At 38.5% G+C, this 27,149-nt stretch overlaps 3 protein-coding genes across 4 annotated transcripts; 2 read left to right on the forward strand and 1 right to left on the reverse strand.

Annotated features, from left to right (window-relative positions):
- The first annotated feature begins 396 nt into the window (after positions 1 to 396).
- Positions 397 to 8,843, forward strand: prpf39 (PRP39 pre-mRNA processing factor 39 homolog (yeast)). 2 transcript variants are annotated; one of them, XM_034150767.1, is made up of 15 exons: positions 397 to 526; positions 1,486 to 1,941; positions 2,199 to 2,395; positions 2,513 to 2,638; positions 2,944 to 3,062; positions 3,228 to 3,395; positions 3,551 to 3,731; positions 4,144 to 4,251; positions 4,361 to 4,525; positions 4,951 to 5,077; positions 5,691 to 5,959; positions 6,317 to 6,501; positions 6,596 to 6,679; positions 6,875 to 6,986; positions 8,181 to 8,843. In XM_034150767.1, exons 1-15 carry the CDS (start codon positions 514 to 516, stop codon positions 8,268 to 8,270), a joined length of 2,400 nt encoding a protein of 799 aa, XP_034006658.1. In that variant the 5' UTR covers positions 397 to 513; the 3' UTR covers positions 8,271 to 8,843. The 2 variants fall into 2 exon arrangements, with proteins under 2 accessions (XP_034006658.1, XP_034006659.1); XM_034150768.1 differs by having other exon boundaries at positions 6,596 to 6,670.
- Positions 8,844 to 9,310: 467 nt separating this feature from the next.
- Positions 9,311 to 11,293, forward strand: faua (FAU ubiquitin like and ribosomal protein S30 fusion a). The gene is made up of 5 exons (XM_034150812.1): positions 9,311 to 9,405; positions 10,289 to 10,370; positions 10,513 to 10,657; positions 10,871 to 10,926; positions 11,066 to 11,293. The coding sequence occupies exons 2-5, from the start codon at positions 10,296 to 10,298 to the stop codon at positions 11,189 to 11,191; spliced, it is 402 nt and encodes a 133-aa protein (XP_034006703.1). The 5' UTR covers positions 9,311 to 9,405; positions 10,289 to 10,295; the 3' UTR covers positions 11,192 to 11,293.
- Positions 11,294 to 11,908: 615 nt separating this feature from the next.
- On the reverse strand, positions 11,909 to 14,056 carry fkbp3 (FKBP prolyl isomerase 3). Its single transcript, XM_034150841.1, has 7 exons — positions 13,916 to 14,056; positions 13,405 to 13,506; positions 13,188 to 13,286; positions 12,937 to 13,072; positions 12,663 to 12,730; positions 12,462 to 12,559; positions 11,909 to 12,242 (listed from the first exon to the last, which is right to left on the reverse strand). The coding sequence occupies exons 1-7, from the start codon at positions 14,018 to 14,020 to the stop codon at positions 12,188 to 12,190; spliced, it is 663 nt and encodes a 220-aa protein (XP_034006732.1). The 5' UTR covers positions 14,021 to 14,056; the 3' UTR covers positions 11,909 to 12,187.
- Positions 14,057 to 27,149: the final 13,093 nt, after the last annotated feature.

Consider the following 27,149-nt stretch of genomic DNA (forward strand, 5'->3'; position numbering starts at 1 on the left):
GGGCTAATATATTAATAGTGCAATTACTAAAACTATGAAAAGGCCTACTGATATTAGTAAAGTGATATCGAAAGAGAACTGTAGGCCTACTTCTAAATAATGGAAAGGCAACACTTGTTAAGTATTGAAAAATGCTGAATTCTACCTACAGTCTACAACCCAGCTCACAACTGTATAACATGTTGCTGTATTATAGGCGTAATTGTTCTACCTATATTATATGGTTAACCACGTGTATGCCTCTTTCTATTTCTGTTTCTTTAATCTCATGACCTTGCACGTACACTTAATCAAAAATGTTGCATGAATGTTTTTTCACATGGATGTATCAAACCCTCAACCCAACACACATATGGGCGGGGTTAGACCTAACTGAGCATGCGCACACAGCCTTTCTAGGTTCTTCCTCCAAGTCAAGTATGGTGGGCAAAGCGCGCCGGGCCGTAGTGGGTTAGACACAAATAAAGTGACTTCGAAGACCGCTCACAAGTCCTTAAGGTTGGCCAACATTTCATGGAAGATACTGGTAAGACTCCTTAAACGCATCTTTGTTTATGAAATTGGTTAAATGTGACTAAAATCATGGAAACTTAACAGCCAGCTTATACTAGCCATTAGTGGTAACGGTAGCTAGGGAAATTGCCGACGTTAGCTCACTAGCGAACGTGGAGAAGCCGTTGGTGCCGACTACTAACTGGAAATGGATGCAAATACGTAGCACGTTGTAGTTCAAGTAAGCATTAGGTAATGAAATTGTATGGTTATCAATCCCTGCTGGGTACAATTTATATCAACATTTATGGCCATGGTAAGCTAGACATTGTAGTAAACTGACTAAATGCTAGTGTTAGGCTAACAATAACCTCTGGTAACTTGAGTACCGCGGTTCATTCCAGGATATAGATGGGACCCAAAGTAAGGCCCAACTTATGATTTGAACTTTGACTATCCAAACACTCGCGGCTGCAACAGGGCCTCAAACAGCAAACAAGGCTAAAGCTAACATACCGATTTCGAAAACACGCACGGTAGTTAGCCTTTTAAGTTCAGGAGCTTATCGTATGGTTATTTAACTAAGAAGCCGATCACGTGGCTACAGTATTTTTAGTAGCTGTATGTAAGGGTCTTATCTTAAGCTTCCGTCTGTTTTAATGTTAGAACAAGGAAGTATCCTGTAGCAGCAGCTGCTGCTGACGGGGTGACCTTTTTTTTTTGTTGCTGTGAAGCTACCTAACTTAGATACCATTTCTTAAATCTGCCCTAATTCGGAATGAATTAGTCGTTTAGTCAAAATCTATGTTATTATAAATATCGAAGAACAAAAAAAAAAAATACAATGAGGAAATCCTCAAGTTAGGAAGCCCAAACTGGTATTTTTCCTTTTAAATTACAGAAACAATTTTACCTCATGATTGTAGACGATATGTTAGCGACCAGCAACTTAATGTAGCTTCTCAAGTGATGATCCATCCTGCTTCTCTACAGGCCTGCAACTCTCAGACAACACTTTTATTGGAATGCTGGACACTGAGTCCCCTGTCATGGAGAGCAATGGGGATGCATTTCTTCCTGACCTTCCGGTTCTAGGCCAAACTGCAGACTGGTCCCCAGACCAGGTTACTCCTGACCCACTTGCCAACATCTTACCTGAAGACTCAGATGAGTCCCAGGACGCTCCCGAGCAGCACCAGCAACCAAATGAGCAGATGGATTCCACAGAGCTGGGATCTGTGGAGAAAGCTGTGGAGCAGTTTCAGATTGCCAGTGCTCAGCTTTTCCAAGATGAGCAACCACCACCACCGCCTCCACCTCCACCTCCTCCCCAGCCAGAAGAAGAGTCGGAGCAGCCATCATTCCACAAAGCAGACTCTGGAGAGTCTGATCAAGACAGCCAGGAGATGACCGTTATGCCAGAAGCTTCTACTCAGGATAGCAGTCAAGGTAATCAAAATATCTGATGTTAAGTTATTGCAATTTATCTGATTCGATTAATATATATACCTTGTTTATGTACTGCACATGCACAAAAGGAGGCACGTTTCTGTTGGCTAGTTAATATGCATGTAAAGCTTAATTTAAAACTCTCAATACCGTCTAAATAAAATTCCTCCAGTTGCCTTTTTGTATTAAAAATGTGTTTTTTAATTATTATTCCTCTACCTCAATGCCCCTTCATAATTCCTTGTTAACTTCTCCAGAGGCGAGCGAGGCACCACAGGTGACAGAGGAGGGCATGGAGCTTGAAGAACCCAAAGAAGCCACACAAGAACCGGCTGTTCCTGCCGAGCCTGAGCCAGAACCGCCTAGTGAGTTTGAAAAACTCTTTAAAGCATGTGAGGAGAGCCCAGAGGACTTCAATGGTTGGGTCTACCTGCTGCAGTATGTGGAGCAAGAGGTAAGCGAAGACATGCTAATATTTTCTCTTTGTATATTACAAAAATTGACCAGAAGCATTATTGTACTTTCTGGGAAATACTAATATAATTAATCCTATTGCTCGTCTCCCTTGCAGAATGCTCTTCCAGCTGTGAGAAAGTCATTTGACATATTCTTCCTACGCTATCCCTACTGTTATGGCTACTGGAAGAAGTATGCTGATATTGAAAAGAAGCACGAGAATATACAGGTTGCAGAAGAGGTAAATATTGATATATTTGGCACTTTTACTTATTTGCTTTCTTTTCTATCGTTTTGCTGTATGTGCTGCTATGTGTAATAAAATATTTGGCTTGTGACAATTGAACAGTTCTGGCATTGGCCTTATTTATTTTGAAGAGAACAATTATCGAAGACTTTCTAGATGTTCCTCACTCTTCGTTGTTTTAGAGAAACAAACAGCAACTGGTACATAAATAAAAAAAAGGGGCAAAGAGCTACTTTAATGAATAAAGTCAAATCATTCAAACTGTTGACATGCTTTTCTTTGGTCTGGTCTCTTTCAAGGTATACAGAAGAGGCTTGCAGGCCATCCCTCTCAGTGTGGATCTGTGGCTGCATTACCTGACCTTCATCAAAGAGAACTCTGACCTGAGTGACCCAGAGACAGAGGGACGCATTCGAGCGTAAGTCAAACACATTTATCTTAAAGCATTCTTCTGTTATGTGACTTTTTTTGACCGCAGAATTTACAAAAAATCTCATGATTGAATTTAACCGAATACTTGAGGCATACAAAGACAAATAGTTGCATAAGATTCACAAACTTTTCTCTTACATTCTACCATCAGTGCTTATGAGCATGCAGTGCTTGCTGCCGGCACAGACTTCCACTCGGACCGCCTGTGGGAGTCCTACATCACCTGGGAGACGGAGCAGGAGAAACTGGCTAACGTCACTGCCGTCTATGACAGAATCCTGGGCATCCCAACACAGCTGTATTCCCAGCACCTCCAGAGGTAGACAGAAATCTGAATAACAACTCTATTTATCTGCTTTATTGTTATACTCCAGAAACACCAGGTCTAGTTGGTTCTGTTTAATGTGTGTAATTACTGCTACATGTACACTATTTGATGCCTAATCTTGTGTATCTGTTTTTTCATCTTTGCAGGTTTAAAGATCACGTACAAAACAACAACCCCAAGCACTTCTTGTCAGAAGAGGAGTTCATTCAGATGAGGCTCGAGCTCTCCAAAGCCAGCCTGTCGGCGATGATCTGCGAGAGCGAGGACAAGCCTTCTGCTCAGGATGACCTACCACCCGGTACCGAGGACCTTGCGGACCCTGCTCAGGTAAAAATCCACTTTCCTCCTGCAGGGGAGACACATTTACAGTAGCACCGCCTCCAGGCATTAGCAGGAGCTTGCCTGCTCTCCATGATGAGTAAGCTTTGTTTAGGTTTGAAGAGGTGTCTTTATGTCAGCAGCCAAGCCAATGAATGCCAGGGGGATTCAAGTTGGCATCAGGGACTCGCCCTAAAACTAAAAGGATCAACTGAGGCCCAGCACCTGCACCCAGAAGCTGATATGCAGGGTGCATACATACCTCCCCCCCCTCTCCACAGGCTTCTTGTCTCTGGCAAGCTCATGGTGATGTAAACCCTTGGCTGCAAGACTTGCAGTTTCTACATCAAGTGGAGAATGTGATTGGGTGACAAATGCACAGGAGTGCTGACCAGGTGTTTTTCTTTGTGTCTTTGTGTAGAGAGTGACGGAGATCGAGAACATGCGCCACAAGGTGAACGAGGTTCGGCAGGAAGTGTTCAACCACAACGAACATGAAGTCAGCAAGCGCTGGGCTTTTGAGGAAGCGGTATGTGTTCCTTTTCCTCCACAACTCTGAAGCAGAAGACACTTTTTTCTTAAATATTATCTCATTGTTATGAAGAAAATGTCTAAACGCTTTACTCTTGTATTTTCAGATTAAGAGACCCTACTTCCACGTCAAATCCTTAGAGAAGAACCAGCTGAACAACTGGAAGGAGTACCTGGACTTTGAAATTGAGAACGGGACTCCGGAGCGCGTGGTCGTTCTTTTTGAACGATGCCTCATCGCCTGCGCACTCTACGAGGAGTTCTGGACCAAGGTAATTCAACCTTTAACCTCTCCTTCACTCCCGCTACTTCCCTGCACTTCCCCACCAACGATGATATCACATCGACACAGTAAATCGTCCTGCACTCCTCTTTGCGTGTAACGTTGATATGTGACTGTATCTGTTGTATTAGGGGATGGCCAGCTTGCCACACAAGATTTGACTGCAGCATTTGCCAACTACTACGTTGCATCTTCTTCGTCTCCCACTACCTTACAGAAACTTATCTAATTGGTTCCATGAAGGTGCTGATGGGTTTACACAGAAAATTTCTTAAAACGATCTTGTCAATGAAGAAATTCACTGTTTCTGTCAACTGAAATTTTAGGTTTAAAATGTTTTGTCTCTTTTGCCTTTCTCCTCTGTTTCTTTTTCCTCTGTCCTCTCCTGCATTTCTTCCAACTCGCTGTCTCAAGTATGCAAAATATCTAGAGGGCTACAGCACTGATGGTGTGAGACATGTCTACAAGAAAGCGTGTACCATCCATTTGCCCAAGAAGCCAGCGATTCACCTGCTGTGGGCTGCCTTCGAGGAGCAGCAAGGTAATGACGCTCATTCAACCAAGCATGCAAATTAAACAGTCAAATCACCAAGGACTTTGTAAAGGGAACGAATAAACTACATCTGAGGCCAGTGTAAGAACAAGTTTTTAGAGAGTACTTGTCCATGTAAAAAAAGATCGAACGGCATCACATTTTCCCACGGTTTTTAACGACACCGCTGACGTAAGTGAGCGGTAAGATTTTACTGCATCACACATAGAGTTGGGTATCGTTTGGGTATCGTTTGGATTTGAACGATTCTGGTTATGCTTTGCGAAACTATAACTAGTTTAGGTAGTTTGAGAGGTAATTAAAATAGCTACGTGTGATATTCAACCTGAAGTGTGTGTTTTGCTCAGCTCACCGCTGCAGGTGATCATGCAGAGCTTGTCAATAAATAAGGGCGAAAAATGTCACTTGTCCATCGGACAAGTCAATTGAAAGATCTACTTGTCCGATATTGTAAATAACACGTCCAGGACGGTGGGACGTGTGCTTTTTTTCGCACACTGTGAGGGTGTTGATATATGTACATTATGATTACAGACTTTTAAATGGCAACAGTTTCCATGATTTCACATGTATTGATAGCATTCTGCTTTTCTTGGTCCAGGTAATGTAGAGGAGGCTCGTGACATCCTGAAGTCCCTGGAGGCATTAGTCTCCGGTCTGGCCATGGTGCGTCTGAGGAGGGTCAGTCTGGAGCGGCGCCACGGTAACTTGGAGGAAGCGGAAGCCATGTTGAGGGAGGCCATGGAGTCTGCGAAGAATGCTACGGAGACATCGTTCTACGCTGTGAAGCTGGCCCGGCAGATGATGAAGGTGCAGAGAAGTCTGAGCAAAGCCAGGAAGGTGCTGCTGGATGCTATCGAAAAAGACCAGGTGAGATGCATAATGGTCATCATGGAAACTTAAAGAGCCAGCTAGACCTTTTATAAAATCATAAAATATTGCATTATGGCAACGTTAGTGTTTTCTTCCGCAAAAAAATTACCTTCTATGCATCTGTGACTTTTTCAAGAGTAGGTTATATTTGAATTCTACCAGATGGCAAGTTTTGCATTTGATGGAAATCAAAGGTTACACTGCTATTAAGCTATATTCTTGTAGAATAAATTAAACTAGGAATGCCAAGAGAATCTCCAGTCCTCATGCAACAATGGTGAATTGTACCACATTCCACTAAGGCTGTTTTGCACTCGTTGTGTGACGCGCATTAAAACTTTTGTGGCTTTACAGACAAGTCCAAAGCTCTATCTGAACCTGCTTGAGCTGGAATACAGTGGAGACGTGACACAGAATGAGGCTGAGATCTTGGCCTGTTTCGACCGGGCCCTGCAGAGCCAGATGCCTCTGGAGTCCCGCCTCCTCTTCTGTCAGCGCAAGGTTGAGTTCCTCGAGGACTTTGGCACTGACGTCAATGTGTGAGTTTCATTACTTTAGGAGTAATGTCTAAAATTGTTTCCTTTTTGTGTCATGTTTGATACTGACTATTTTTCTTTATCATACACCTTTTAGGCTTGGCGCTGCGTATGAGGAACTTCAAAAACTACAGAAAGAAAGCGAACCCGCGAAGAGGAAAGCCGAGAACGGGTATGACAGGTGGATAAGGGAACAGGGATGGGCCACAACAACACATTTTCATGTCTTCAAGAACAAGATTAATAGCAGTCAATTAAAGTGTTTTATAGTGTATTAGTCATTGTATCGCAGTAAATGGTAATGCACTCCTAAAACTTTGTTTCTTTGTGAACTGCTTTACAAGGGATTATACTAATTTGACATTTTCGTCTCCAGCGCTCAGGAGCCTGACTCTAAGAGGCAGCGGGTGGAGGACGGTTCAACGGGTGCGGCAACAGCAGCGACGGACCCAGCGGCAAACAACACTGCATACAACAACTGGTACCAGGTGGGTTTTCTACTTGATCTCTAAACAGGTTTTCACACCAAGCACGCATGGCCATTTACAGATGTTATTATGAGCATTTTTAATTATCTATTTTGATCAAAAAGGACTGACGAGGTACACTGAAGTTGTGGGTAGAGCTGCAGAGGACTAAGGCTCCACAAACATCTCCCTTGTGGCCAGGTGTTGCAGATTGATAGATGGATTTCATGATATTATCATTGAAATTAGTTTATGCTAGCGTACGTAAGCACCATTGTTAATTTCGTCAACGAAAACTATGACAAAATGTTCGTCAACGACCTTTTTTTACATGACTAAGACGAGACGATGACGAGCTAAAAATATATTCTTGATAATAAAAACTATGACTAAATGTATATTTAGTTTTCGTTGACGAGACTAAAGTGTTAATGGTGGACTATCGGACATTCATAATGCAGGATATTTCCCCCCAATTGTCCGTCTTGTCTGTCAAAATGCATCTTACGTTTCTAAATTGCAATATCATTATTTCCGCTCTCTTCACTCCAGAAGAGCGATCTCCGTGTCTCGTCTGTGTGCGGGGGCGGGGCCTAACAGACACGCTGCAGCGGCGTGCACACAGATTTTTGAGAGTAGTACCGTTTAAAAAAACGTAACGATACCCATCCCTAGATATTACACAAGTAAAGTGTTGAGAGTGAAATGTTGCTATACGAATTTCAACACTTGATACTGTCACATTGATTCCAATTTCAGATACCTGTATTTAACTGAATTATTTTAAAGAGAGAAAACATTTTGACTAAAATCTAAGGATTTTTCATCAACCAAAACTGGACTAAAACGTTTTGAGTTGTCGACTAAAACTAGACTAAAACTACGAAGGATAAAAAGGACTAAAATGTGACTAAAACTAATAACCATTTTCGTCTTAAGACTAAATAAAAAATAGCTGCCAAAATGATCACTGTAAGCACACATCGTGTTATGAATACAGGAAGAAAATATGATTGGATTTTTATATATAAAGTACAGAGAAATTGAGTTTTTTGTATTTTTCATATATTGCTTAATACCGGGATTGTGATTCTAAATGGACATTTCTCCTTTTACCTTGACTTTAAGTTCATGTTTTATTTAACCATGCTGAAATGTTTTTAGTATTTGTAGTAATTTGACTAACATTTTCTCTTTTCTTTCCCTCTTCATCAGCAACAGTACGGTGGTTGGGGACAAAACTCCTGGGGACAGTACAACCAATATGCCCAGTATAACCAGTACTACCCCCCTCCCCCAACATAATGGACAAACCCCTAACATGAAGATGAAGACTCAGAGGAAAGCATCCATTGTGACCTGCCTAAATCTCTGTTCATGGTTACATAACATGATGCCTTAGAGATTTCAATCCAACCATGAAAGCTGTTTTGTTCCTTCTTTCTGGATTAAATTGTACTAATAAATTCAACTTTGTACCAATTGGTTGGAATATAATACTCATTGCCCTCTGTGACATCGTGTTGATCAGTTATGATCTTCAAAGAACACTCGATATGAATTGTTATTTTTTTCATCTCCAACACTGGCTGTTCCGAGTTCTTTAATGCATGTTATTTGTGAAGGCAGATATATTTTTCTTGTGTGATTAAAGCTTTTCAATTTTTAGTTTTGATGACTTAGTTTGGTCTCTTTCTGTGTTTAACATTTGAACTTGTAAAGGAGGCTTTCATGGATGCACCTCTTGAGTCGTGTTTTTCTCCCTCCCAAAACTGAAAGATTTTTAATATTACATGGTTACGTTTCCATACAGAAAATGAACAGTTCCTCCTTTTTTTATTTTGAATTTATTTCATAATAAAGAGATTGATATCCTAACGTGTCACTGGTTGAATCCATCATTCATTTCATTCCTTATTGGTAAATTATGTTCAGAGGCATTACACATTCTTAAATTCATGTTTTTAGTACAGACACATTACAATAATCACTATGGAATGTAAAAGCAATTGTGCTCCATAAAGCTGCTGTGTTAGAGCTGATGGCTTTTATATTTATTTGTAATTGTATTTTAGTGAGTGAAGTGAATTGAATCTATAGTTATAAACCGGTGAATTGCCCTGATAAACCAAGGTCTGCTCAAGCCACTGCTTGTTAATAGAGACCTGGTTGGCTAGGAAATGTATTGATTTGGTTCTAACTTAAAATAAAGGGATATTTATAGAGCTTTTGAGCATAATGTTTTGATAAATCACATGCACTTGATTAATATATGGTAAAAAACTAATATTTGCAACTACAATAACTGCAGCACCCGACTTCAAAACGTAAGGGGAGTGGCCACAGCTTCCGACGTGGCTACGTAATTCAGCACATGCGCACTTTCAGCCCTTAAACAGCCCTTTCTATGCCTAGCGTTGAACGACTAGCATCAAACGAGGTAAGGCCTGTGCAATTTTAGTGAAAAACCCTATATTTGTAAAACCCTGAAACGTTTTGGTTTAGCAATAATGTACCAATATCCCCATTTCTACCAAGTTATACTTTATTTGAGCAGTTACGAGACATTCAAGGGTTTTTAAAACGACTTTTTGAAACGCGTTCCCCATGTGGCTAGTTAAGCTAGCATAGCATTAGTGCTAGTACCGATAGAGACAAGGCTGTTCCAGTTCCCGGCATGTTGCTTTGCACTGCTGCTCCTGAGGTTTCAACATTTCCCTTTTTATTTCGTGCTGTTCTTTTTTCGTTTATTACGTTGACGTTAGTCAACAATTCCTGTACATCGGCTCAAAGTTACGGGCCTGCCGTACAACGTTTACTGTCACAGATATTTCTTACGCCACTAGCTGATATCCCCAATACAGCTATAGTAGTTTCCTTCCAAATCATATTAAATACTATTCTTAAAGTCTGATCAGTTTGAAATGTACTTCACAAATGCTGCACTTGGCAATGTCCCTTAGTGACACATTGTGTAAAGACCTAACTTTATTCTGGAATTCTTTGGATAACATTGACTTTTTTCTTTACTGGGAAATGTATAAATATATATATTAAAATGAAATGTTATTTTTTAGCAAAGTATTATTCAGTCATGAATCCTCTTAACTTTATCTGATTTTGAAGCTTCCCCAGGGGTAGTGCATTCTAAAAAAAACTATTTTAACTTGACAAATAACGCTGCAAACATTTGTGTTTGTTTGTCAGCTTTAACGTTTTGTCTGAATTTGAATACATTTGATATCAAGAACAAAAACAAGTTTCCTAGCAGAGTGACCTAGTAATGACTAATGTTGCTTTGCTCTTTTCTTGTTTTCTTGCAGCATCAAGATGCAGCTCTTCTTGCGTTCCCAGAGCACTCACACCCTTGAGGTGACCGGACAGGAGACAGTTGGCCAGATTAAGGTAAAATCTTTACACGTTGTTGAAAAGACGCCACACCTTTTTGATCTCGAATAGAGTACTGTTTTCAATAATCTATATGAAATCTAGCAATGATTTTGATGCAAAGTGCTTTGATTAAAAACGTTCTTGTTGTGCGTCTTAGGCCCATCTCCAGGGTCTCGAAGGTTTCCTGGTTGAGGATCAGGTGCTGTCCCTTGCTGGGTGCCCACTGGAGGATGATTCTTCCCTGGCATGCTGTGGAATCTCAGAGAACTGCACCCTGGAAGTAGCTGCTAGGCTGCTCGGAGGTCAGTACACTGATGCAAACCTTTTCCTTTTCTATTGGTTTGGTCTGGCTATACTTCTGGCTGTCATGTTTCGAAAAACCACCACCCCTAAATCACAAGCCATAATTTGCAAGATCATTTAGCCTAATGTTTTGGAGCAGTATTTGGCCTGAACAATTGCAGGAGCTTTAGTTAGTCAGGAAAATATAATGAACCCTTTCCTTTCCTCCTCAGGTAAGGTTCACGGATCTCTGGCCCGTGCTGGAAAAGTGAGGGGACAGACACCCAAGGTATGACTTTTTCTTCTTTCAATATATTAACTCATCTTTTCATATGAACAACTTAACTGGCCTCAAGAATACAGTTGGAATGTGAATTTGTTAAGAATAAAAAATGATAAGGGATTTATTTTTCTGTCATGTTGTCCAGGTTGAGAAGCAGGAGAAGAAAAAGAAGAAGACCGGCCGTGCTAAGCGTCGCATCCAGTACAACAGACGCTTTGTGAATGTGGTGCCCACCTTCGGAAAGAAGAAGGGACCCAACGCCAACTCCTAAGTGCACCAATGCTTAACGGGAGGAAAACGACCACCGCTCTTTTTTGACCAGGCATAATGTTATCTTTCTGTACAGAATAAATATTTGGCTTGGAAAAAATTGTTTTGTGTTATGTCCTTTAATTTAAATGATTCCCTTACATTTGCTGGGAACTGTTAATCTTTAACGTATTACCCGGTTACAGAAATGTACTGGTTAAATAGTTGAACTTTATATGCAGTTTGCCTGCTTTTTTAAAAATAAATTGAGCATCTGGTATTGATGGACAAGATACAGCTGTGACCAGAACATGTAAAATATCTGAGACTAAAACAACTTATTTTGTGTATGTCCTTCAATTTAAATGATTCCCTTTGCCGGGTTTTGCAGAAACTAAATCAACGTATTACCGTTACAGAAATGTATGGTATCCCTTTTCAAATGGCAGGCTTAGTTTGTTAAATGGTACTGGCTGAACTTTATATGCAGTTTTTATAAATTGAGCATCTGGTATTTTATGTTCAAGAGATACGTGGTTGTGACCAAAATATGTAAAATAACTTTGACGAATGCACATTAACTAGTCATGGCTTTTATACCAGAACGGTAAAGATATCGATGTTCTACTTAATGGATCAAAATAGTTTTCCTATACCAATGACACCTTTGTGTGTAATTAAATTACACAATTGTCATCCAAACCTATAGTTGTACAATTGACTGAGATGGAAGCCATATGTTTGGTCTCTGAAACAGGTTTATTAATCATTTACATTACACATGCAAAAGAACAACAAAAGAAAAATACAGAGAATAAGGTTTCAGGGTGTCTCATTATGTACAATATTGACAAGCCATCACATTCTGGCCAAAACTTACAACGCTGCAATAACTGGTAATCGTATTGATGAATGAGACAAAGTAGGAACAGTATGGCGCAATCCAAATGCCATTTTAACATGATCCTTTACAGCCAGGTCATTTGAGTATTTATTTTCTTTTCCTGGCACTTGACGGTTAGTCCACAGCAACCAGCTCAATCTCGAAGAACAGTTTCGCGTTGGGTGGAATTCTGGAAGAGCTTGAGTTAAGGAACATTTGGCATTCAATACGAAATGAACATGTTTCCAAAAAAATCAGATTACAGCTGCAGTACATGAGAAAAAAAAAAAGTACCAACCATACAATACCTGATTACACATGTAGGTGAACAAATGTGGGAACTAAAATGACACTACATAATTTATATTTTCATGACATAATAATACCACAAGTCCAGCAGAAAGGATACTTTGAGTCGGGGAGACCCTTTCTTCCGTAGGCCCACTCTGGTTCAATCTCCAGGCGAGATGTTTCGCCCTTGCTCATCGTCAGAATGCCTTCGTCCCACTGTGAAAGTAAAGGATTATCAATAATGGCATGCGGTGGAGGAGAAGTGTCATGATCAGGAATTGACAAGAGTTTATATGCAGAGCCTAAACATCCAACTTACTCCTCTGATGACTCTGCCAAGGCCAACTTTGAAGCTCAGGGGTTTAGATTGCTTCTTCTTTCTTGCCGCTGCAGAGAGAAAACACAGTCAGCTAAACTGGCACAGATTTTATCTGTATTCATAACCATAAAGGACAAATGCCATTACAGATCAAAAAGTGAAATTGGTAATGTAAAAAGGGATGGTTACATTACAGGTCAAGGTTTCTCACAAGCATTGTTTCTTAAAACATATTATGGGTGCAGTATCACTTTAAAGTAGAAGTTTGTCATACTTGTGGGAAGATTAGTGTCAAAGACGGTTCCATCCTCCAAACTACCAGTGTACCAGCAGCTCACGTTCTCGCCTTTCTTTGGAAAGTTGGTTTTGTCACCTTTCTTCAGCACTGCCTTTTTGAATTTGGGCGGACCCTGAGAAAAAAGCAACACAGGAGTGGTTAAAAGTAGTTTGAATGTGTGCAAATTAAAATATTGCAAATAAAAATTCTTCCCAAACCCCTCAAAATTATACACCCTGGACCAGTACCTCATCAATAACCTCTGCCGGTAGTTCTTTCTTATCTTCGATTTTCACAGTTCTAATCTGCTCGGTCACATCTTCAACTGGCTCTGTGCCTTTAAACCGCTGCAAAGGATAAAGCAAGTATAAAACACATACATTTTTTATTGAATGTGAGGCAGTCCACATAGATTAGACCATCCCCACTTTCATGTGTGCAACATCAAATCTCATTATCACTTACTTTGCTCTCAAAGAGCTGATTATAGGCGATAATCAGTTGTTCTTTCTTTGCCGTTTTTGCAACACTTTTTAAGTTTCCCAGCAGCTTGTGCTCGTTGAGGAACTAAAAGGGAAACATAATGAAATAACAAAGAGAAAGTTAGCAGAAAGTTAGCAGATGATAACTTATTGCACCATCATGCGTAGGCTCTTGCTCAATGAATAGTTTCGGTCATGGCAAAAATAAAGACACATAAAAACCACGTTTTCATTTTTTTTTTTTTTTTTTAAATGCAACCGTTTCTGATCCGGGTCCAACTCAAGCGAATTAGCTGTGGTTACTATTCAAACAGGGCATCACATTTCGTATAAACATGTCTGTGTTTCTGCATTGAGTGCTAAAACACAACAGCATTCCTGATGTTGCTACGCTAAGCTAACCACGCAGCATGCTGCATCTTAAAGTGTGCGTTAATGTTTATCCTGCAGAATTTCAAACTAAAATAACATAAAGGCTAACGCTATAAACATACCGAGTGTGCTGCATTGTCCTGAATGAACGTTATTACGTCTTTTTTGGGCAAATCATCACTTTTGAGCTGCTCATCGCTCCATTCCCGTGTTGGTTCATCCGCCATTTTGAGAGGCGAATGGTTAATTTTGACCCTCCTGGCGTATCTTAAAACCCGCAATGACTTTTATTTTTTATTATTTTTATTTTTATTATTATTTAAGTGTTTTAATCATTGAATTATAAACCTTTGACTATATAATCAATTGTAAAGTGTTATCCTTCACGATTTAATAATTTTAAAAAAACGCAGTGAAGTGGGTGAAATGCCCCCCCCCCCGAAAAACATTAAATATGTGAGAGAGGGAAATTACATCTCTCTGATTTGTGTCCTGCCACCTAGTGGACAAATACAAGATTACACAAATAGGCATGCACTGCAGTGGAAGCATACTGGAACTAAACATAAACAATAATAGAACTATTTTATTTGACACCATTTTTGACATACTATAATATGTTGTTTTTATTGATATTTTTGACATAGATACTATTACTTTTTAACTGATATTTTCCACATACTATACTTTGTCGTTTTATCTGATATTTTCAACATACTATATTTGTATTGATATTTTCAACATACTATATTTGTATTGATATTTTCAACATACTATATTTATATTGATATTTTCTACATACTTATACTATTTTGTTTTTTCTTATATTTTCAATTTCAACCAATTATATAATGACATCGGATATTTTCGACATGCAATGCTTTTTGATATTTTTAAAAGCGTATACTATGTTTTTCTTTCTGATATTTTGACATACTTTACCATTACTGTTTTTGTGATATATTTTGACATACTATACTATTACTTTTTTGGGGATATTTTCGCTTCTGATATTTTTGACATACTAAACTATGACATAATGTTTGATATATTTTGCAATACTATGAATTTTTTGGGGATATTTTTGACATACTATACTATGACTTTTTTCAGACATACTATAATATGACTTGTTTTCGACAAATTATACTATGCATTGTTTTCTGATATATATTGACATACTGTACTATGGTTTTTTTGGGGGATATTTTCGACATACTATACAATGAAAAATGTTCGACAAACTATAATATGACCTTTTTTTTCGACAAACTATACTATGCTATGTCTTTTTTTCTGATATATTTTGACATAGTATACTATGATTTTTTGGGGGATATTTTCAACGTTACTTTTCATTTTTTGTTAAATCTTTCAACATACTCCGTGGATTTGTATGTTGTTTCAACAAACTATTACAAGTTGTTTAAATGATATTTTCAACATACTGCTATATGATCTTTTTGAAGGCAAGGCAAGGCAAGGCAAGGCAAGTTTATTTATATAGCACCTTTCAACACAAGGTAATTGAAAGTGCTTTACAAAAATGGAAGACATTTTAAAAATGGCATTTAAAATCAGTCATTAAAAAGGAAAGATAATAAAATAAACATTAAAAGAAAAAATACATGGATAAAAGTTAAAAGTTACAGTGCAGTTTAAGATGTGAATAGTTCAATTAAAAGCAGCGGCAAAAAGAAAAGTCTTCAGCCTGGATTTAAAAGTAGTAAGAGTTGCAGCGGACCTGCAGGTTTCTGGGAGTTTGTTCCAGATATTCGGAGCATAATAACTGAATGCTGCTTTACCATGTTTAGTTCTGACTCTGGGGACAGAAAGTTGACCAGTCCCTGAAGACCTGAGAGTTCTGGATGGTTCATAATTTAGCAGTAGGTCAGACATGTATTTTGGGCCTAAACCATTCAAAGCTTTATAAACCAGCAACAATATTTTGAAATCTATTCTTTGACACACAGGAAGCCAGTGTAAAGACTTCAGAACAGGAGTGATGTGATCCACTTTCTTAGTGTTAGTGAGGACTCGAGCAGCGGCGTTCTGAATTAGCTGCAGCTTTCTAATAGATTTTTTAGTGAGGCCTGTAAAGACACCATTACAGTAGTCGAGTCTACTGAAGATAAAAGCATGGACAAGTTTTTCCAAATCCTGCTGTGACATTAGTCCTTTAATCCTAGATATGTTCTTTAGGTGATAGTAGGCTGATTTAGTAACTGTTTTAATGTGACTGTTGAAACTCAGGTCAGAGTCCATGACTACACCTAGATTTCTGGCTTTATCTGTTGTTTTGAACATTGCAGACTGAAGCTCAGCGCTAACTTTTATACGTTCTGCCTTGGCTCCAAAAACCATTACCTCAGTTTTATCTTTGTTTAATTGGAAAAAGTTCTGACACATCCAGTCATTGATTTGTTCAATGCACTTACTCAGTGTTTGAATTGGAGCATAATCTCCTGGTGAAATTGTTACGTAAATTTGTGTGTCATCCGCATAGCTATGGTAACTTATTTTGTTGTTTTTCATTATCTGAGCCAGTGGTAGCATGTAGATGTTAAAGAGAAGAGGCCCCAAGATGGAGCCTTGAGGTACCCCACATGTCATATTTGTCAACTCAGATGTGTATTTACCTATAGAAATAAAGTTTTTTCTGTCCTTTAAGTAGGACTCAAACCAATTTAGAACTGTTGCCGAAAGTCCCACCCAGTTTTCTAGTCGGTCTAGTAATATGTTGTGGTCAACAGTGTCAAATGCAGCACTGAGATCTAATAATACTAACACTGAAGTTCTGCCACTGTCTGTGTTTAAGTGGATGTCATTGAAGACCTTTACAAGAGCAGTCTCAGTGCTGTGGTTTGGACGAAATCCTGACTGGAACACATCCAAACAGTTATTTAAATGCAAGAAGTTACTCAACTGTTGAAATACTACTTTTTCAATGATTTTACCTAGAAATGGCAGGTTTGATATTGGCCTGTAATTGTTCATTACTGAGGCATCTAGATTATTCTTTTTTAAGAGCGGTTTAATGACTGCAGTTTTCAGGGCCTCTGGAAAAATACCTGAGTGAAGAGATGTGTTTACTATATGAAGTAGATCTGAGGCCATGCAAGGAAAAACATCTTTGAAAAATCCTGTTGGAATAATATCAAGGCAGCAGGAGGAGGATTTCAGAAGTTGAATAATGTCCTCTAAGTTTTTACCATTAATCTGATGGAATTGTGTCATGGTGTTTGAATTGATATTAGGTGGACATAGGGACAAAACATTTGCTGTACCTGATGTAGAGGCACTGACTGCTTGTCTAATTTTCTGAATTTTGTCAGTGAAGAAGGAGGCAAAATCATTGCACGCCCTGGTGGATAGAAATTCAGAGGCTACTGACACTGGGGGGTTAGTTAGTCTGTCGACGGTAGCAAACAAGGCACGTGCGTTGTTTTTGTTTTTGGTAATGATGTCAGAGAAGAAAGACTGTCGTGCGTTTTTCAATTCCAAATTATAAATTATAAAGGCAGGTAACCATAGAGTCTCATGTGTTCTGTCAGTTCGCGGCCTCCTGCTGCCTTTCCAGAGTTATCATGTCAGTCTCATCTTTACTGCATCACTCTGCCTTTCAGTTGGTGCCCCGCTGTTGGACTAAAAGTGTTGCCTCTATTCATCAATAACCTTGAAAAGCAGTGAGATGATGATTTGCCACCACTACAGCTAGCTGTAGCACAGGATCACACAGAGATTTTACATTGTTGGTTACGAGGCAACTGTGAGAAGCTTTTGAAGGAAGAGGAGAGGGCTACATATCTTTAGAGAAAATCTACCAGAGGCCTGGGGGGTATACTACGAATCAGGATTTTCGTTTAGCAAGCTAACTTCAGGGGCTTCCGGTCCTACGAAGCTGGTTCACTTTTTAGCGGGCTAGATAACTTATTCTGAACGGCTAGCCTCCGGAGCAGGATAGGTTCCAGGATAAAAGCACTGCCTGCTGACCAATCAGAGCTCAGTGTGCGGAGTTTAAAGCGATCAATTCATATGACAGGAGGAGAAAGGAAATACAGTTTAAACTGCCGTTGCAGGAAAGACGGCCGGCCAAAATCACCGACTGTGTGAACGTGAAAATGAATAGAATATCACCTCCCATCTTCAGAGCAATCTGACTATTATAACATTAGCGTTAAGAAAGCTTACTTAAATATCTGCCACGACATAAGTAACCGGATCAGAGTAACATTAAGTACAGTCCGCGGCACTGTGAGTGCAGACGTCGATGTGTCCCATTATCATTCATATCATATCACATCATAATGTATCATATATTTCCTTATTTGAGTCAGCTTCTTGAGCCGTATCTGGCCGTGCAACACTCACAGTGTCACATACTGTATGCAGAAGTATTATTTTAAGCAACACATTAAGTTGACGAAACACTCGAGTCAAATGTAATTAAAGTCAGATCCACTCGTGTCTTGGACGGGGCAGTGATTTCATAAACCTGTTAATGTACGCATTCAAACGCTTTTTCTTTTACCAGCTGTATTCACCTTGCAGGTGCAGCTATGTGGCTTTTATCCTGGATAAAGTGTTTAAGTCATGGATGTTTAAAGTTTAACTTCTTCATATTTGACTAATATTAAAGTTCACTTTTCATTCAGGAAGTATGACGCTGTGCTGTCAGTACGCTTGTCCATGTTTGAGATTGGTCGAATGCTCCAAATACCACCCCTTTCATGTGAACGCGCACCTAACTAGATAGGACACGGCTGGCTTGAGCGATCCACTTGATATCCAGCGTCGTAGTACAGCTTAGCGAGAGCGCGTATGTTTTGGATTGGGCCAACCGGCTAACTCAAACATATCCAGGTTAGGTTGAACCAGCTTCGTAGTACAGGCCTCAGGTCTCATTCCATCTCTTTGGATGCCTGTGAAGGAAAGATAGTCACAACAATACAAGCTGTGAAGGTGAGTTGGATTCAGGAGAATATAAATCCTTTTACAATGTGGACTGTATAAAATAGGCCTCCACTGCCTTTTGATATTGCAATGTGATGTTTCTTTATGGTTGCATATACTTCGTATGAATCTGTGTATAGTACACCCTTTAGTTACACTTGGCCCGTGGACATACTTAAAATCAATTGTTCTCCTTTCTCTCTGTCTCTTTCCTTGATTCTTGTGCTGCCAGCAGTACCTTTCTTTTTGCATTAAGAAGCGACTAGCACGTCTCTCTGTGTTTATGAGTGTCTGGATGAAAGTTGCATTACAAGGGGTTTCAGGAGACAAGGTGACTGAGGATCATATCTGGTGCGTTGTGTTGTTGTGATGAAGTATATCTTAAAAAGCTGAGGAGCTTAAGTGAGCTCACATATCACACCGGGGAAGAATCTTACTTGATGCAGCCCTTGAGAGCTCTTCACATACAGGTTACACAAACAAAGTGATACACATTCTCAAAGTGATGTGCCTCTCAGCACAGAGATGGCAAACAACATAATCCTCACATAATCTTTGCAGAACTATGTCCTTAGTTACACTCCATTCAATTCAAGCACATGCACTGTCAGGAAATCAGGCTCAGATGTAGAATGGCTACGCTTTAGGCAGCTAAGAAATAGCTTCACATCACAAATAAAAAGTGCTAAGTCGAAGTATTATCTGTCAGTTACCACAAAAAACCTGAATAACCCTGGAAAATGTTGGGAAGCCATAAAATCGATATCCACCGGTGAAATCCGTAATGAGCTACCTCCGTGCCGTACCACAGCATCTGGCACTATATCGGACAGGGCTTCTATGTTAAATTGTTTTAATGAGCATTTTGTGTCCTGTGGCTCTCTGTTTGATTCTGTCACTAACTCTGCTTCTGTGAACACCACAGTCCGTGACTCTGAACAATGTGGTTTGGAAAACCCTTTCAGTTTTACTCCTTTTACTATTGATGTTGTTCGTGAAGCCTTAACCAAGTTAGATCCTGAGAAACCGGCCGGCCCGGACAACGTGGAACCTTTCTTTTTAAAGATAGCTGCAGATTTTATTGCTCCACCTCTCACTACTCTTTTTAACCTCTCCCTCAGCACGAACACAATTCCAAAAGTATGGAAGTCAGCGTATGTCCTGCCTTTACTAAAAGGAGGGGAGGCCACCTTATTAAATAATTATAGGCCTATCTCTAAATTGTCAGTTCTGGCCAAGGTTCTTGAAAGCCTAGTGAGTGAACAAGTAAAGGAGTTTTTATGTACAAATGACATCCTGTCTAAACATCAGTCAGGCTTCAGAAAGCAACATAGCACCATCACTGCCACAATGAAAGTGGTGAATGATATTGCTAATATCTTAGACAAAAAGCAGAGTTGTGCAGCTCTATTTGTTGACTTGTCCAAAGCGTTTAATACCGTCGATCATCGCATCTTGAATCAGAGGCTACTCAGTATTGGCATATCCAGCCATGCAGTGGGGTGGTTTGTGAACTACCTCTCTGAAAGGTCCCAATGTGTTCATTTTGATGGGCTGTCTTCTGAGTGGTTGAACATTACACTGTAAGAAACATACCATGAAATTCACAGTATTTAACTGGCAGCAATTGACAAGTTACTTACTGTAAAATGAATTACAGTAAGTAACTTGTCAATTGTTGCCAGTTACTTACTGTGAATTGAATTACAGTAAGTAACTTGTCAATTGTTGCCAGTTAAATACTGTACAATGAATTACAGTAAGTAACTTGTCAATTGCTGCCAGTTAAATACTGTAAAGGTAATCACAGTATTTACAAGTTTTTATTTACAGTAACAGTGTAAAATGAAACACAGTAACTTCCAAGTACTGTATTTGTGTTTACGGTAATAGTGTTTTAACTGTAAAATGAAACACAGTTAATAGCATTTACTTTATTTGGTATTACAGTAGTAGTATTATAGCTGTAAAATGAAACACAGTTAATAGCATTTACTTTATTTTGTATTACAGTAGTAGTATTATAGCTGTAAAATGAAACACAGTAACTTCCAAGTACTGTATTTATGTTTACGGTAATAGTGTTTTAACTGTAAAATGCAACACAGTAATATTGAATTACTTTATTTTTTGGAACAGCAGTAGTGTTATAGCTGTAAAATAAAACAGTCATTTCCAAGCATTGTATTTTTGTTTAAGGTAATAGTATTTTAACTCTAAAATAAAACACTGCCATTTAAAAAGTACTGTATTTTTGTTTACGGTAATAGAGTTTCAACTGTAAAATAGAAACTTTAATGCTATCATTTTAAGTTACAGTATCAGTATTGTAACTGTAAAACAATTTATTATTGTATACTTCATGTCATGCTGGTAATTTACATATTACCAGAGATTCTTGACACAATTTTAAAGCTCACCAATAACTGCAGGGAGACAGCAAACAATACATTTTAACAATGTATTCTTAATTGTTGAACGGTATCAAGACCATGTAGTTTCTTGTGCTAAATGATAAATATTTTCATCCATAAAACAATCGATATTAATATCCAAAAACATGGAGATTGCATTTTTAAAACAGTGGCGATAACAAATCAACACAAAAAATATGAAGCCATTTCTTCTGCCAAGCCATTTTAGAGACGTGCTGTAGTTGAAAAGGTGTCACGACCTCGACACAAACTGGAGAACCCAAATGCACGACCCAGAGACACAGTCTTGAATGTAACAAAAATGATCTTTTTAATGTCATTGAACAGAAAATCCCTCTTAACAGAGTAAGAACTGGAATAACAAAAAAAACGCTCACAAGGAGGAAAAAACTAAGCATAATAAAAAGAGAACTTAAGACAAACTTAAGTCTACAAAACAACAAAACCTAACAAGACTGGAAACGATCCTCTCTTTGCTGAGGCCTGGCACGACCACACGTGGGAACAAACAAGACGAACTGACAGGACAGGGGGGAGACAGGACTATTTAAACATGAGGTGAGTGGGAACAGGTGGAAACAATCAGGGGGTTAGGGTTAGGGTTAGGGTTAGGGTTAGCAGACGCTGACGATGGCGGGAAAACACACAAAGGGAGGAAGTAACAGGGCCTGACATGAGAGACAAGAGGTAAGTACAAAATGAAACAGGAAATGGAAAACGAGACACAACATGAAACACGGGGACTTAACTAGAGATGAATGACAGACAGACCTGACATGACGTGAATAAACATGAAAACCTGACTAAACATGAAATGACAGACATAATACATAAACATAACTAACACATTTGACGAGACACAACAAAAGGCACTGTTTGGCAAATGCATTATCACTATTCTTAGATAATACACAATATTTGAAAACACTTTGAATACAAACAACCAAATGCATGCAGGAATGGACCCTGTACTGAACTTACAAACCTTACAAAGACATTTTGATAAGCTTGCCGAGTACAGTTAGCTTAACTTGCTTTTTCACTAAGCGGCCTGACGTCAGACTGTCAAACTTTGGCTACGGTTACATAAATGAACTGACAAAATTGTTTGTATTAGATTGTGTTTTAATTATCCCTTGGTTTCAACTTGGTTTGGCCAAGCCACTATATAGGTTCCTTGGTTTTTCTTTGTAGCAGGTCAGTTTGTTGAGTTAACACCTGTTAAGTTGATGCCATGTTTCTTTGAGGTATTTTCTGTTGACCTCTTTTATAGGCCTAGTTATTAGAAATTATTGATTTATGATGTTTTCTGTGGACTTTTGGGTAAATAAAAAACCCAGTTTATGTAAACCATTCCTGTGTCCTGTTGTTCATACCCCTCACTGTTTATTCATCATTCAATTCATTCTATATTTTATTGTGTACATCGTCACTTTACTGCTTTTTGCACTCCTGGTTAGAAGCTAAACTGCATTTCGTTGTCTCAGTACCTGTAATCTGTGCAATAACAATACAGTTGAATCTAATCTTGAGCAGGAACAAATGTATTTACTTAGTACATATCTGACATTAACGATTAAACACATTTGTGCATTCTTTATAAATGCAAAGTGGTCAAGACCACTGACGGAAGTAGTTTTGAAAAGTAATAAGTGGTTCTGTCTTTTACATGTAGGATTCAACCCCCCTTGTATTGATTTGTTTTCAAATTAACAGACATTGTGGGATTTCTATTGCATCCACTTAATCTTCAACGAAGAAAGCCAACGCAATTTCCGCCATTGCAAACCGAGTCAAGCCGACTCCGAGCTGTCCAACTTCAGGCGAGCTTTTTGAGACCTCCCCCAGCTGCAATCGGCTATTCTCGTCTACTTTCGAGGCGAGCCGCAGCTCATCTCAAACAAGCCTATTTTTTTCTGTTGACCGTTTTTGTCCTTATAGTTTGTCGTTAGTTTTTGTTTATTAAATATTGTCAGACTATATTACTTCGGTGTGGACTTTCTCTTTGAAAACGCGTCACAGCCTATAGCCAAACTTAGCGTCTCAGCGACTCAAACTGGACTGGGAATTGAGCCGCCACAATAATAATAAAATTGATGATTATTACCTTACTTTTGTCTATTTTTATTCCTCTGTGTTGCGTTTTTAAGGTGCAATGCAAAGACACATTCTTTGTATGAATCAGCATCACATTTGTAGTTCTTCCGGTTTAAACATATATATCTACTAAGTATATAAAATATCTAGTATAGTCAAACTAGTAATTACACTGCATCAAGATTATGTATATTAAGAAAGATATGTTGGTTTATTTAAGATATTTTAGATATTTGAGCTATTCTAGAAATGTTTTTTTTTCGGTTGGTTCTTTCTTTTTTGGTTACTTTGATCTTCTACAGTACATTGTTGGTTACTGTGATCTTTTACAGTACATTGTTGGTTACTGTGAATATCTACAGTACATTGTTGGTTACTGTGATTATCTACAGTGCATTGTTGGTTGTTGGTTACTGTGAATATCTACAGTACATTGTTGGTTACTTTGATCTTTTACAGTACATTGTTGGTTACTGTGATTATCTACAGTACATTGTTGGTTACTGTGAATATCTACAGTACATTGTTGGTTACTGTGAATATCTACAGTACATTGTTGGTTACTGTGATTATCTACAGTACATTGTTGGTTACTGTGATTATCTACAGTACATTGTTGGTTACTGTGATTATCTACAGTACATTGTTGGTTACTGTGATTATCTACAGTACATTGTTGGTTACTGTGAATATCTACAGTACATTGTTGGTTACTGTGAATATCTACAGTACATTGTTGGTTACTGTGAATATCTACAGTACATTGTTGGTTACTGTGATTATCTACAGTACATTGTTGGTTACTGTGATTATCTACAGTACATTGTTGGTTACTGTGAATATCTACAGTACATTGTTGGTTACTGTGAATATCTACAGTACATTGTTGGTTGTTGGTTACTGTGAATATCTACAGTACATTGTTGGTTACTTTGATCTTTTACAGTACATTGTTGGTTACTGTGAATATCTACAGTACATTGTTGGTTACTGTGATTATCTACAGTACATTGTTGGTTACTGTGAATATCTACAGTACATTGTTGGTTACTGTGAATATCTACAGTACATTGTTGGTTGTTGGTTACTGTGAATATCTACAGTACATTGTTGGTTACTTTGATCTTTTACAGTACATTGTTGGTTACTGTGATTATCTACAGTACATTGTTGGTTACTGTGAATATCTACAGTACATTGTTGGTTACTGTGATTATCTACAGTACATTGTTGATTACTATGAATATCTACAGTACATTGTTGGTTACTGTGAATATCTACAGTACATTGTTGGTTACTGTGAATATCTACAGTACATTGTTGGTTACTTTGATCTTTTACAGTACATTGTTGGTTACTGTGATTATCTACAGTACATTGTTGGTTACTGTGAATATCTACAGTACATTGTTGGTTACTGTGATTATCTACAGTACATTGTTGGTTACTGTGAATATCTACAGTACATTGTTGGTTACTGTGAATATCTACAGTACATTGTTGGTTACTGTGATTATCTACAGTACATTGTTGGTTACTGTGATTATCTACAGTACATTGTTGGTTACTGTGAATATCTACAGTACATTGTTGGTTGTTGGTTACTGTGAATATCTACAGTACATTGTTGGTTACTGTGAATATCTACAGTACATTGTTGGTTACTGTGATTATCTACAGTGCATTGTTGGTTGTTGGTTACTGTGAATATCTACAGTACATTGTTGGTTACTGTGAATATCTACAGTACATTGTTGGTTGTTGGTTACTGTGAATATCTACAGTACATTGTTGGTTACTTTGATCTTTTACAGTACATTGTTGGTTACTGTGAATATCTACAGTACATTGTTGGTTACTGTGATTATCTACAGTACATTGTTGATTACTATGAATATCTACAGTACATTGTTGGTTACTGTGAATATCCACAGTACATTGTTGGTTGTTGGTTACTGTGAATATCTACAGTACATTGTTGGTTACTTTGATCTTTTACAGTACATTGTTGGTTACTGTGAATATCTACAGTACATTGTTGGTTACTGTGATTATCTACAGTACATTGTTGGTTACTGTGAATATCTACAGTACATTGTTGGTTACTGTGATTATCTACAGTACATTGTTGATTACTATGAATATCTACAGTACATTGTTGGTTGTTGGTTACTGTGAATATCTACAGTACATTGTTGGTTACTGTGATTATCTACAGTACATTGTTGGTTACTGTGAATATCTACAGTACATTGTTGGTTACTGTGAATATCTACAGTACATTGTTGGTTACTGTGATTATCTACAGTACATTGTTGGTTACTGTGAATATCTACAGTACATTGTTGGTTACTGTGATTATCTACAGTACATTGTTGGTTGTTGGTTACTGTGATTTTATACAGTACATTGTTGGTTACTGTGATTTTATACAGTTGGGACGTTACTACTGCTATTTCTACAGTAACTCCAGAGTTACTGTAATTTTTGGTTGGAAACACGGTATTATACTCTAAAATGGTATACAGTAATTTACTGTGCACAAACACTGTAAATAACTGTGGATTTCACAGCCATTTTCTACAGTGTACTAATGGTGTACCACAAGGTTCTGTTTTAGGTCCGCTATTATTCTCCATCTATATCAATAGTTTAGGTGAAAATGTCGATGGAGCAACCTTACATTTTTATGCGGACGATACAGTTATGTACTGTGGAGGTCCCTGCATTAAGGAGGCTGTTGTTAGATTGCAAGCTGTTTTTAACATTATTCAGACTCAGCTCTCTGAACTAAAGCTTCTTTTAAATGTTGATAAAACCAAGCTAATGCTCTTTTCAAAAGCTAAAAAGACACCAGAGCCTGTTTTAGATATTGTAACGGAATAAAACTTGAAGTGGTTACCTGTTACAAATACCTTGGTATCTGGCTTGATGATTGTCTCACTTTTAAACTTCATGTCAATAATCTGCTTAAAAAGCTGAGGGTTAGGCTAGGTTTCTTTTTCAGAAACAAGTCCTGTTTCTCGCTTGAGGCCAGAAATAGGCTAGTCACTGTGACCTTTTTACCTGTGCTGGACTATGCATGTAGCATTTTTTAACTCTATCTACGGTACATTATAGGTAAGATACTTTTGAAATAAAAATCTTGAAATCAATATCACTAACAATCAATTAAACACATTGTTAACGTTACTGTGAACACCTGTGCTTTATTCCCTGTATGAAAGGAAACATGTGGGTACTGCACCAATAGCTACTGTCACAATTTAACCCTAACATTGGGAGTTCTTTTAAATAAAAATCTTTCCAATTCCTCAGGTTAATAAAAGTGTGAATTTTCTCTGCGGTTAGCTGACATTTACCTTGCATGATTGATTCTGAATGTATCACAGTGTTCCATTGAAAGGGCCCATGTCATGCTTTTCCGGTTATTACCGGTCCCCTTGTGTGTTATGAAGCTTTTTATGCATGTAAACGGTCTGCAGAGTCAAAAACCCTCAAAGTACACCCTGTAGCGAGTAAAACTCTAACACAGAAAAGACCTGTCTATGCTGCCCCAGAACGCCTCGTTGGAGATTTCTCTTTTTCCATTGTTTTCTTCCTGGGTTCTCTGACGTGTGAACACCCAAATCAACAATAAATGACAGGATTGGCCCAAATGGACCAATCTGGGGAGCACCTCACACACCAGGATCCCTTGGCTAACTAACAGGGAGTCCCCATTGACTTGCATAGAGCTCCCTGAACGCTGGTAATAGACGAGTTGGGATCGCGGAGAAATGCTCTCCGCAGACCCATTCTCACAGCGTTATAAACCTTTTTCTTACTCAATATCAAGCCACACTTATTGTTTTTACTTAGCCTGTGAGTG

The sequence above is a fragment of the Trematomus bernacchii genome, unplaced genomic scaffold (assembly GCF_902827165.1).
Source record: "Trematomus bernacchii unplaced genomic scaffold, fTreBer1.1, whole genome shotgun sequence".
Classification (NCBI taxonomy): Eukaryota; Metazoa; Chordata; class Actinopteri; order Perciformes; family Nototheniidae; genus Trematomus; species Trematomus bernacchii.

Coding starts and splice junctions, on each gene's coding strand:
- prpf39 (XM_034150767.1), top strand. Junction 3,732..4,143: donor ACCTTGCGGACCCTGCTCAG/GTAAAAATCCAC, acceptor GTCTTTGTGTAG/AGAGTGACGGAGATCGAGAA. Junction 5,960..6,316: donor ATGCTATCGAAAAAGACCAG/GTGAGATGCATA, acceptor GTGGCTTTACAG/ACAAGTCCAAAGCTCTATCT.
- faua (XM_034150812.1), top strand. CDS start 10,296: ATGCAGCTCTTCTTGCGTTCCCAGAGCACTCACACCCTTGAGGTGACC. Junction 10,371..10,512: donor AGACAGTTGGCCAGATTAAG/GTAAAATCTTTA, acceptor TGTGCGTCTTAG/GCCCATCTCCAGGGTCTCGA. Junction 10,658..10,870: donor AGCTGCTAGGCTGCTCGGAG/GTCAGTACACTG, acceptor TTTCCTCCTCAG/GTAAGGTTCACGGATCTCTG.
- fkbp3 (XM_034150841.1), bottom strand. CDS start 14,020: ATGGCGGATGAACCAACACGGGAATGGAGCGATGAGCAGCTCAAAAGT. Junction 13,507..13,915: donor AGGACAATGCAGCACACTCG/GTATGTTTATAG, acceptor TTTCCCTTTTAG/TTCCTCAACGAGCACAAGCT. Junction 12,560..12,662: donor TTGGCAGAGTCATCAGAGGA/GTAAGTTGGATG, acceptor TTACTTTCACAG/TGGGACGAAGGCATTCTGAC.